The sequence below is a fragment of the Heptranchias perlo genome, chromosome 27 (assembly GCF_035084215.1).
Source record: "Heptranchias perlo isolate sHepPer1 chromosome 27, sHepPer1.hap1, whole genome shotgun sequence".
Lineage (NCBI taxonomy): Eukaryota > Metazoa > Chordata > Chondrichthyes > Hexanchiformes > Hexanchidae > Heptranchias > Heptranchias perlo.
Genome location: NC_090351.1, coordinates 17,567,673 through 17,580,010, shown reverse-complemented (window position 1 = coordinate 17,580,010; position 12,338 = coordinate 17,567,673). Strand labels below are relative to the sequence as shown.

At 38.8% G+C, this 12,338-nt stretch overlaps 1 protein-coding gene across 2 annotated transcripts in view; it reads left to right on the top strand.

The window, feature by feature from the left end:
- Positions 1 to 10,689, top strand: part of igfn1.1 (immunoglobulin like and fibronectin type III domain containing 1, tandem duplicate 1) — a 58,960-nt gene extending 48,271 nt beyond the window's left edge. For both annotated transcript variants that reach the window (XM_068007410.1, XM_068007409.1), the window contains exons 20-24: positions 2,049 to 2,137; positions 2,228 to 2,420; positions 3,795 to 4,094; positions 5,820 to 6,146; positions 8,663 to 10,689. In XM_068007410.1, coding sequence (XP_067863511.1) covers positions 2,049 to 2,137; positions 2,228 to 2,420; positions 3,795 to 4,094; positions 5,820 to 6,146; positions 8,663 to 8,667 — 914 coding nt within the window. In that variant the 3' untranslated portion in view covers positions 8,668 to 10,689. The remainder of the gene's footprint in view (positions 1 to 2,048; positions 2,138 to 2,227; positions 2,421 to 3,794; positions 4,095 to 5,819; positions 6,147 to 8,662) is intronic.
- The last annotated feature ends 1,649 nt before the right edge of the window (positions 10,690 to 12,338 follow it).

Sequence of the window (12,338 nt, the reverse complement as noted above, 5' to 3'; positions counted from 1 at the left end):
AATGCAATTTTAACAAGCCATTACCGTGGCCAATTAGGACTAAACTGTGGTCAAGTTAGTGCTGTGGACCTATGGACACCTGGAAGCAGACCGATACTGGTCAAATTCATCAGACAGAGACTTTTTTCTTATCTGAGTTACATTAAAACACAGATCCTGGAGAAAAAGTAACTCACTCTGCCAGTTAACCTCCCAAATTATTATTTTTTTGTTTATATAAATGGTTTAGTGACCCAGGCTTTCCAGTCCCATTCCATTGGTTTTCCGGTTGAGCTGGGGCAGATGGGGATGGAAATGTGCTCTCCCATATGTGGCTGGGTCACATGCAAATTCATTTAAATTGAGTGTGTTCTTATTGAAGGTTGGATGCAGGGGCTGTGGCATCTAACATTTAACTGTCAGTGGAGGAAGACTTAGTCTTTTCTTTGGACTGGGCCCTGTGCAGCCGCTCTCCGAGCATTGCCCTGCACAGCCCCCAGGAGCAGCAATCAAAGTTTTCTCCAAATAAACACTCAGCATCTTAGGCAGCTTGGAGACAGCCTATTCCTCTCCTTGTGGCAAGCCCCAGAGGCCGTCCGCTGTAACTTTCTGGTTCCAGTTCGGCATGACTCCTCGGCAGAACCTGCCTCACCTATGCAAAAGACCTAAGGATCAGAAGAGCGGCCTAGGTCAGCAGGTCATCTCAGGGTGAACAGAAGTACCTGGCCACAGAACTATAGAAGTTTATAGCACAGAAGGGAGTTATTCGGCCCATCATATCTCTGCTGGTTCTTTTACTAGGCTAATCCAAAATTAATCCCATTGCCCAGCTCTCTTCCCATAGCTGTATATCTATGTGCAGCCAAAGCTTCTGCTATTCCCAATCTGATTTCTTTCAGAAGTCTAGGGTGTATGCCATCAGAGCCTGGTGAATTATCTTCCCTGAGTTCTGCTAATTTTTTTCAGAACCAAATAATTTATCTCTAACAATTGTTCAATATCCTCGTCTACATTTTCACTTCCACCATCATTAGTAAATAACAAATGCAAAATATTTATTTAATATCTCCATAATTAGACTCCCTCCTTCATCCCTAAGTTGTTCTACCTCCACTTTAACTAATAATAAGCTTATAAAAGCACTTATTATTTCCTTTAGTATTTATCTGTAAGAATTGTTGCATATTCCCTTTTAGCCCTTCTAATCTTCCTTTTTACCACCCTATTACTCTTTCTATATTTCTCCTGATTATCTAAACTATTGTTAGCCTTGATTTTATCATATGCCTCCCATTTAAGGTTGCTTACTTTTAATTTCTCAACTTATCCATGGAATGTTATTCTTTGATGCGCCCCCTTTCTGCCTGTTGGAATATATTTATTTTGTACTCTATCCATTTTATTTTTGAAGATTTCCAACTGCAGATCCATTGATCCTTTTGCTAACTTTTCTGGCCTATTAATTTGCACCAGATCCCTTCTTATCTTGCTGAAACTTTTCCTTTTTTCAGTCCAGCATCTTAATTGTTGACTCTTAATTATCCTTTTCAATTTTTACATTGAACCTAATTATGTTGGAGTCACTGTTTCCCAATTGTTCTCCTACTCTCACTTTAGTTATTTGCCCCATTTCATTTCCTATAACTAAATCAAACAGTGTTTCTTTCCCAGCACCTTGCATATCCTCAGACATACCAGCCAATTAAGTACTTTTTAAGTGTAGTCACTGTTGTTATGTAGACAAATGTGGCAGTGCAATTCATGCACAGTAATGTCCCACAAACAGCAATGTGATAAATGATCAGATAATCTGTTTTATCTGGTTTGGCTGAGGGATGAATGTTGGCCAGGAAAATAGATGTGTATAGGATTCTATTTTGGTCTTACTCTTAACTAATCCAGTCATGTACAAAAAGAATCAAAGCCAACAAAGGCCACCGACATATTTGTAATTCATCCCTGGCTGCCTATTGTTGTAGAGTTACACCAATGATGTCTTTCAAATTCTACAGTTTTATACCTACCTCTGTTGTCTAGGAAGTTATGCTTTTATTTTTCTTACATTTCAGTGTCCCCCAAGTTTATATTGGATGGATCTGTAAAAAGTTTTATGATCGTCGAAGAAGGAAATTCAATTCGTGTACGAATGCCATTTGAAGTGAGGAACTCATAATTGCTTTATCTGTTTTTGTATTTGTAATATAACTTACAAGTTTAAAGCTTGGGCTTTTTCTGTGTACATTTCTAGGCATCACCTCCTCCTGAAGTGATTTGGCTAAAAGATGGATTACCTCTGTCAAAGCAAGCTACAGTAACCAGCACTAATGATGGCACTCAGCTTTTTATTCCAATTTCCCAGAGATCTGACTCTGGAATTTATACTGTAACACTGAAAAATCATTTTGGACAAGAATCATCTAGCTTTGAGATAAGAGCTACAGGTAATTAAGTGCACTTTGAATCTTAAATTTACATATGAAAATGAAATAACTTGTAATTATATCAAGAAAAGAAATAACTTGCAATTCTAGAGCGCCTTTTACAATCTCAGGATGTTACAAAGTGCTTCACAGCAACGAGTACTTTTAAAGTGTATTCACTGTTGTAAAGTAGGGAAATGTGGCAGCCAATTTACACTCAGCAAGGTCTCAAAAACAGCAATGGGATAATGTTTTTTTTAGTGATTTTGCTTGAAGGATAAATGTCAGCCAGAAGAACACCCTCTACTCTTCTTCGAATGGTGCTCTGAGATCTATTACATCCATCCTTTAACATCTCATCTGAAAGATGTCACTCTAACAGTACAGCACTCCTTCAGAACTGCACTGAAGTATTGGCCTAAGTTATGCGCTCAAGTCTCTGGAGTGAGGCTTGAACCCACAACCTCTGACTCAGTGGTGAGATGCTATCATTAAGCCAAGGCTAACAATGTCTTATCCCATTCTCAAGAAATCTCAAAGCACTTCACAGTTTTGTAGGCAAACTTGACAGCTAATTTGCACACAGCAAGGTTTCAAAAATAAACAATTGAACAAATGACCAGATAATCTGTTTTTGGTAATGATGGCAGTTAAATTTATGTATAGTTGATTATTTACATTATATTGTGATGATCGAATACTTGCTGTTCTGATTCATAATGATGGAATATGCTGTGAATGTAGAAGTTGTGGAAATTTTCAAGAAGAAAATAGCCAGCTTCCTGATTAGGGAGACATTGTAATGGTATAGGTTTGCTGTAAGGCTGGAAGAAGATCTGCAATGCTATCTTAAGCTATTTTCAAAGTACGCTGTCAACATATATTGACAGAAAATTATTCCTACACTTTCTTTTTTGATGGTATTTTTTGTCAGATTTCTTAAGATCATCTTATATCAAATTAGAATTAATCTTAAGGAGGCTAATTATGAAAATGAATGGAAAGGGATGATATTGATTATTAGAAAATGAAGTTTATTGTATTAAACTGCTAATTAAGTTGCAGGTATGTGCTGAAGCTATAGTGAGGAATGATATGTAGTCCTAATTTGAAACAACATTGCACAATATCATCTGAATTAAAAAATACATTGAGGCATAACACATAATTAAATTATAACACTGGGGAAGCAGCTTTGCTTGGCTGTCCCTTCTTGTGCTAGTGAACTGTGAGGCCTAGAGTTACAAGTGAGCCTGAATGATTTGTAATTTGTGTTGCAGAATGTCATTGGATAGTAATTTTCTTGAACCTTCTAATTTTTATTGTAAAATTGATTAAAAGTCTCAAATATTTTTTACGCTTTCTGTAACACTCTTGGCATCCATTATTTTGCAGCCATTCCTAAACCTCCAGGTCCAGTAACTCTGAATGAAAATGTCCCTAACACAGTGACAGTCTATTGGGAACCCTCCAGAGATGAACCTCTAGATGATCATTTGCATTATGTTGTCATGAAAAGAGATTCGAGCAGACGGACGTGGTATACAGTGGGAGATAACATCGTTAACAACAAATTCACAGTCATAAATATTGTTCCAGGATGTAAATACTACTTCAGGGTTCTGGCAAAAAATGATATGGGGTATAGTGAACCTTCTGATACACTAGAGCCATGGTGCATTTCAAAGCAAAGAGGTAAGCAATTTTTGTGGCCATTTTAAATTATTGCTAACTAAGAACACTTAAAATAAAAAATCCACCTTTAAATTTCAGGTCCTCAAAATTTCATGCACTTTTTTTAACCAAATTGTTGTGCACTTGATAAAGCGCTTAAAAACCTATTTCCATACTTTATTCAAAAATAAAATTAAATAGATCTCATATGGAAGAGGTGAAGAGCAGTATCAAATTACTCGGTGTATTTAATTAACAATGTATCTAAAGCCCAACCTCTGAACTGCATCTATCCCTCTCCAAAGCTCTGTTGTGACTTTTCTATTTCCCACAGTTTGGTCCCAGTGGACTCGAAGTCAGGCTGCTTAATTAACAACAGGTCTGACAGGAGTTTTGTGCTTTGTGATCATCTCCACTAAGAATGAATCTAGTTCCTAGTTCCTGATGCTAAACCCTAGTGGGTTAGTTCAGTTTTAATATTAAAGTGAATACCTTCCATTCTTGGGTATGAATCTAAACTTTGCTGTAAACATTAAAACTCTCCTTTCTGTCCAACATAGCTTAACTTAAATCTGCTGTTACTTGCTTGGTCCTGCTAAAACTTTGTGTCAAATTTCAGAAATTCTGATTATTTAGTGTTCATTCACATTCATTGCTGTTGTGACAATTCTATTCATTTGAACTCAGCAGGGGTTATCGCCAAGTTGGGCTGTGCTCACCGGCACCTAATCAGGTGAGGGGCACTCGGCTCAGGGGCACTACAGCCGACTGTTAAAACACCCTGGTGCCTGCTCAACTGCATATTTCATTCTCCCTCATTGGAAATGTAAAAATCTCATGGTTTGAATGTTTAAATAAATCATTACAAGTAGGCCCGGACTAATCAATGCAAAATAGACAAGAAAACGATGCACAAAATTTTTTAAACTTGCATTCAGGTTTACTTTTTATTTCTGATTTTAAAACTCAAGAGTTAGCTTTACAAAACAAAGCAATTTTTTTTGGTTCTAACAAATAAATCAATAGATCAATAAATAAGTCCTTCAAAATGCTGTGTCAGCTGTCTGTAACTGGGTCAACATCCTTTGCCTTTACTTGGCTAAATAGTGGCACAAAATAAGCATTATTGCAGGCAAGTCCTCGTTGGCCAGATTTCTACTAGTAAGGCTAACAAAATCCTTTTGAAGAAACTTACCAACTGGAAGACTAAATCAATTAGTACCTCATCAGTTACTGCTAAAATGGGTAAACCATGGCAAGGCTCACAGCCAGGCTTCTAAAACCAGAACACATCTTGTTTTCATCCCACTAACCTTCGCAGATGTGCAGCAAGTGTATTATACTGTGCAAAAGCATTACAATTTGGCAATAGTATTCACATATTCCATTAAAATGTTCAGATATTTGGTTCCCAATAATGGCCTCCAGCCACTATGCTTTGCCCTGCAGGATAGAGGCCTCCAGCCTTTGCATTATCTAGGCACATTGTCGATGTTATGCTACGACTGACGGACACAAGATGTCCTTTGAATTACAGCAGATTGGTTCTAACACTTTTCCAGCTGTGAGTTGCGGCTTTGTGCTGTTCCATGAGAACTAGCAACACTTACCCTGTAGAAATAGCTAAACTTGAAAGAAACGGGTTCTATTTTGATATGGTTCAAACATTGTGACGTCACAGGTCTGAAAAAGTGCAAGGAATTGCTTTTGATAGTAATTAATTTATTATCCTGTTTCTTTTTACAGATCCATTTACTTTAAAATTGCCAAACTACAAGGCTCTGGACAATATGAGAGCCCCTGAATTCACTGTGAAGTTAAAGACTCACATTGCACCCACTGGATCTGACATTACCATGAGCTGTGCTGTTAGAGGATTCCCTCCACCTAAAGTGTCCTGGTTCAAAAATAATGTAGATATCATGGACGATGCAAACTTCTGGTCAACAAATGTCTGTGGGGTTTGCTCCCTTTGCATTTTTTGCGCAGGCCCAAAGGACACTGGAGAATACATGGCCATCGCAGAGAATTTAGTTGGAAGAGCTGTCTGCTCAACCAATTTGATAGTTAGAGGTAATTTCAGGCATTTCAAAATCTTTATTCTTTTTTATAAGAGCAGCTTGGGAGTGTATAAGAGTGCCTGTCTATGTATGAGGTAAAAGGTTCAAATGTTAATGTTGGCTAATGATTGAATTCTGAGACTATGGAGTCGATTTTAGGATGGCCGAGCGGGTGCGTTGGAGGCGGGGGGGGGGGCTCATAAAATCGGGGCAACCCGGAGCGGGTCCGGAGCCCAGCTCCAACCCGCCCACTTCCCGAATGCGGGACTCCCACCGGCAATTAAAGCCGGTGGGATGACAATTTAAATACTTACTTACCTAGTTGAGGTCCTTGACAGACCTCATTGACAGGAGATTTTGGCAGGGGTGCACTTTTCATGGATCCTCAGCGTGTTTCCCCTGCTGTGGGAAACACTCCCTGTTGGTCAGCAGCCAATGGGAGATGCAAAGGATTTATTGACAGGTGGGGGGAGAACCTCATTTATTGCAGCAGGGCACTCCGTCACTTCAGACAAAGTTTTGGCTGCAACACCTTTGTCTTTCCACTCAAAATTATTAATTTATACCCTAAACTCTGCTATGCAAACACATTTACCTACTTTGCTGATCCCCTCAAGCTCACACCATCAGGATGGGGGGGGCGCCATTGCTGCATTCATCACTTCATCTGAGGACAAGCAACATCACCAGCCTCGCCAGTGCAGAAGGAGTTGTGGGGTGGGGGCGGTGATGTGGAAGACGGAGTGTAGGAGAATAAGTAAGTGTGCTCACTTTGGCCGACCTAGTTACGTCATTGAAGCACTTCCTGCACTGTATCCAGGTGCGGGTTATGTTGCTGGTGCTGCTGACCTCCTCTGCCACCTCAAGCCAGGCCTTCTTGGTGGCAGAGGCAGGCCACTTCCTCCATCCGCCAGGTAGAAGATCTCCCTCCTCCTCCTCACCCCATCCAATAAGACCTGGAGTGAGGCATCATTAAACCTGGGAGCGGTCTTTCCCCTGGGCTGCTCCATGCTGTAATTTTGGCTGTTTGCTGCAGGAGCAGCATTGGAGAATAGCCCCTTTAAATAGGGTTCCTCCAGCTGACAGCCTGTGATGCGGGTGCGCAATCCGCCCGCTGCGCAGGTTTCCAACGGGAGACCTGGAAGCCAAGGTAAGTGGCTTCAATTTACTCGCGATCACGTGGGGAACCCACTGATTTTACTGGGCGGGTTACCCATGCGCCCAGTCGACCCTCCGCTGCCAACCCATCTCCCTGGTAATATCAGGGCCTATAATTAAATTCAGGAAATCCATGGCTGGGGCAGGGGGAGGGGACTTGCTTCATTAAGAGAAATCTAATAGTCCAGCTCATTCAATGTTAAGCACGGCAAAGAGGCCTACAATTTATTTGCATCTTCATTCCAGTTGGCAGAAGGATTTTTGAAAATATTTTGAAGATAACAGGAAACTGTAAAACTTTAATTATATAAGATCTCCCGTGGTGTTGCTCACGAGTACTCTGACAACTGGAGTGTGGTTTTCGATGGTTACCGAGGTGCCATTGCTTCCTATGCACAACAGCAGTTTGCTCATCACTGTGATAAAACAATATATCCCATGATTGATTTGACATAATAATATTGTACCCTGATGCTGAAAGATATTGGCCTCAGATATATTATTTGTAATACCTACCACTCTGCTTAAAGATACAAGTAACTTTGCTCAGTCTTCCCTCCCCAAAACCTCTTATTTCCAGTTTTTTATGTTATATAAATCCTTCATTCTTTGTCTCAGATATGATTATAAGAGATATATTTTTCTCCCTCTTACTTTCAATGGTAAATTTGTAGGTCTTACTGAAGACATTATTGATGTCACATTGCCCAGTTTTTCCCATTGTCAACTCCTCATTGACCAGCACCTTAACAGTCATTCATCATGGTTCAGGTCTGACTGACTGGGATAAATCTTGACTTTGTGTGATAGTGTAAAACGGGTGATAGCGAGTCAGCAGCCTGTTTTACATCTCTCCTGATTTTTATTTCCATTGACTTCAATCAAATTAAAAATCAGGAGAGTTGTAAAATGGGCTGCCAAGTCGCTATCACCCATTTTACACTATTGTACCAAGTCAAGATCTACCCCACTGAATCCAGCCACAATGTCCGAAGAAAGCATCAAATATCCTGCTGTGGACCCAGTGCAATGCAATAAACCTCATATCAAACACCACCATTGGCTCAAAATTTTATTCAATAGCTTAAACTGTATAAAATGCTAACCAGCTAGTACCGCAAAATTGTATGATTGAACTTTGTTTCAGTATGGCTTTAAAAAAAACTGCTGAAATAATTTCTTCCTGCTGTTTTGGCTACCATTTTGCTTTCACACTAAGGTACGTACACACCTTTGTGTGAATTAAGCAAGTAAAGAAAAAATGCTTTTGATTAAAATTCTCATACAATAACATTTTAATATACTGATGCATGTAATATAATGGATAAAGTGGCATTTAAAGTGATTGTCTTACTTTTCTTTGTTTCACAGAATGAAGCAGCATTACAAAGAACTTTGGCGTTGTTTTCAGATAAGCAGACCGGGTGGAAGAAACAAATTAGATTAAATCATTACCACATGTCAAAGTAAACTTCCATTTCTGACTGGCATTACAGTTTGATATATAGTGAGCTGTCCATGAAATAAATGGATACATCTGCAGAAATTATAATGAAACATGCAGAAATAAAAATATACTACACTGGGAGGATGGAAAATGTGGATTTAAGTCTAACTATAAAACTTTGTTTTTCACTTTGTTGTGGCATTTGTATTTATCAATGATCAGAAACTGGTTGTTTTATCATAGATGTTCAGTATTCCTAATAAACCAAATTTTATTTTCAGTTGAGTTAAGTTGGCATACCAAATTCTTCTGCCGGTCATTAGTGTTTCCTTGAAGCTTTGCATTGCTGTTTCCATGGTATATGTGTTTCTTCAAACTAGAAATATATGCAGGGCTACACTGGATAGTACTTTTTGATATTTTACTATGTTGAATGATTTAGTCCACTCTATTTAATAAACAGTTATAAAGCCAGTAATTTGTTAACTTTTGGTCACAAACTAGCCATAAATGATGTCACCTTGTCATTATATTATACTATTGCACAACAATCAGAGCAAGTAACCTAAATGCATTGTCCAGAACTCTGTTTCTCTTGAATGTAGAATAATAGAAATTGTAAAACAATATTTTTTTAAAGGATTTTGAGTTTAATATGTAATTAATCAAGTACATTTTATAATGACATAAACATGAATATCGTACATGAAGTAAAACGCCATAAGAAATGTATGGAGAGGAATGTTCTCGAGCAATGATTTTCAAACTTCTCTGTGTGGGAGAGCTCCTGTGAATATTGACACATTCCCAGGGACCTCTAACATCCAAAATAGATTGCCAACTACCCAAAGAAAAACAACAAAATGAATGGGGAAGTTAACAAACACAGAAAAATGCCATAAAAATAAAGAACGCTCCAGAAACTGCTCGCTGCATATGAAATGCCCGCCCCAATCAGAAATCTGATGGTCTCACAGACTCCTTGGGATCCCCTCACTGACCTATGGTCAATGGACCCCAGTTTAAAAACATAGGTTCTAGAGTTTTGTCTGTTAAAATTGAATCTCAGTGGGTAACCGTGGGATACATGAAAATTACCTTCCAAAGTCATTTTTTAGGATAAAAATAATATTTTACAGTTACCTATTAATTAGACTACCTTCTCCGCTCTATATGTATGTCCACCAAGCGTTTATAGATCTAAGGAATAACTGGCTTTCAGTGTCGCAGTCACCTACTACACATTTAATGGATAAATAATAAAATACTTGGAGGCACAATAACCAAAAGGATAATGTTCAAAGACTGTAGGATTTGAGGATGGGAAGGCAACAATAAAGTTTAGGTTTCAGCTTTAAAACTCTATTTTTTAATGCTACTTTAATCTCAATGTAGTGACTATAAGGATGACAGTGCAGTATAACACTGTGACTTAAATAGAAACAGCCAAAATATCAGCATACTTTTGAGATGAAAATATATTGAGGTTGAAATTACTCTCTATATTTAGCTAACTGGTTAACATGTTTGCTTTAAATTCTTGTGTATGGTATTTTAATGAAGTTCTTTAAAATACTTAAAACTCACAAGCCCTAGAAGATAATAATTCCTTTTTTGGTCTGTAGCACGCTTTTTAAAACATTCATAATGTCCTCATGTATGAAAAAAGAATGAAAGTGCAAATAAAATATATTAAAATTTATTCAGATTAAAGAGAAATGTTTTAAATTGTTATCAGCTAGCTTATGATGTGCAAACTGCGCTTATATAGGTCTTCCAGAACAGATCAAGTTTGCTGGAAAACCAACTACTCTCCAAAAATTACTGAAGCATTATGTTCACAAAAATACATTGTATTTAAATATTGCCGCTGCAATACAAACATGAAAGTTCTGTTAAGATTCTTAATTTGACTTTGCTGAACTGAATAAATAAAACATTAAAGATGCAATGTTGATGTCTGTGACTGATGACCGCCTACTTCCACCTCTGTAACATCACCCGTCTCCACCCCTGCCTCAGCTCATCTACTACTGAAACCATCATCCGTGCCTTTGTTACCTCTAGACTCGATTATTCCAATGCTCTCCTGGCTGGCCTCCCACCTTCCACCCTCCGTAAACTTAAGCTCATCTAAAACTCTGCTGCCCATATCCTAACTCAGACCAAGTCCCGTTCTCCCATCACCCCTACATTGGCTCTCGGTCTGGCAATGCCGCGATTTAAAAATTTTCATCCTTGTTTTCAGATCTCTCCATGGCCTCTTCCTCCCTAGCTCTGTGACCTCCTCCAGCCCTACAACGCTCCGAGATCTCTGCGCTCCTCCAATTCTGGCCTCTTGTGCATCCCCGATTTTCATCACTCCACCATTGGTGGTTATGCCTTCAGCAGCCTAGGCCCGGAGCTCTGGAATTCCCTTCCTAAATCAGTCCGCCTCTCCACCTCCTTTAAGATGCTCTTTGAAACCTACCTCTTCTTTGGCCAAGCTTTTGGGCATCTGTCCAAATATCTCCTTATGTGGTTCGGTGTCAAATTTTGTTTGATAATGTTCCTGTGAAATGCCTTGGCATATTTTACTACGTTAAAGGCGCTATATAAATGCAAGTTGTTGATGCAGTGTTTTCATTGTGGTAAAAGCTTTTCCAGATCCTGAACTAGATAGAGTTGCATTAAGATGATAGATAACTTGTTTATTTTCTAATTAGATTTTATTACCTCAATATTTTGCTACAAATACTGTAATAATGGAATGTTTTATACATAGGGTAACATGTACCTAGAGTGTGTTAGAGGCAGTGGCACACCTAGAGTTTCATAGGGCCTTATAAACAGAAGACAAAACTGGAACTGTCTCTTTGAAGTGGAATATCTGTTGTTATGTAGGCAAGAGAGCAAATTGACCATGGGGTGGAGGGGTTAGGGCAAAATTATTATTTTATAATAATAGATCTCCCGTGACTTAGTTCACAGTGATCCAAAAGAAACATTAAATTATGACATCTGAAGTGCGATGTCTAAAATGTGACAGAAAGCAAGTGTGATCCTTGCAGAAAGTCCATACTGCATGAAAGACTTTTAAAATATTAATCAGCACCAACTCACATTTATGTTTGTAAACAATTTTACAACACCAAGTTATAGTCCAGCAATTTTATTTTAAATTCACAAGCTTTCGGAGACTTCCTCCTTCCTCAGGTAAATGTTCAGGATCTCCTTGAAGCCTACGCATTTATACATATAGAACAATACATGGTGTTTACAGACTGCCCCTGCAACTGCCCGTTGCCAAGGCAATCACCGTGTTCAGACAGAGAGGTGTCACCTGCAGAACCCCCGAATACACATTCAACAAAAAAACAAACAGGGAAAAAAAACAGAGAAGAAAAACAGAGAGAGGCAGAAACATCCGGAAGGCAGAGAGAGCCAGCAAATGACCCATTATATTAAAAACAGATAACATTTGTTCGCTGGTGGGGTAACGTGTAGCGTGACATGAACCCAAGATCCCGGTTGAGGCCGTCCTCATGGGTGCGGAACTTGGCTATCAATTTCTGCTCGACGATTTTGCGTTGTCGTGTGTCTCGAAGGCCGCCTTGGAGT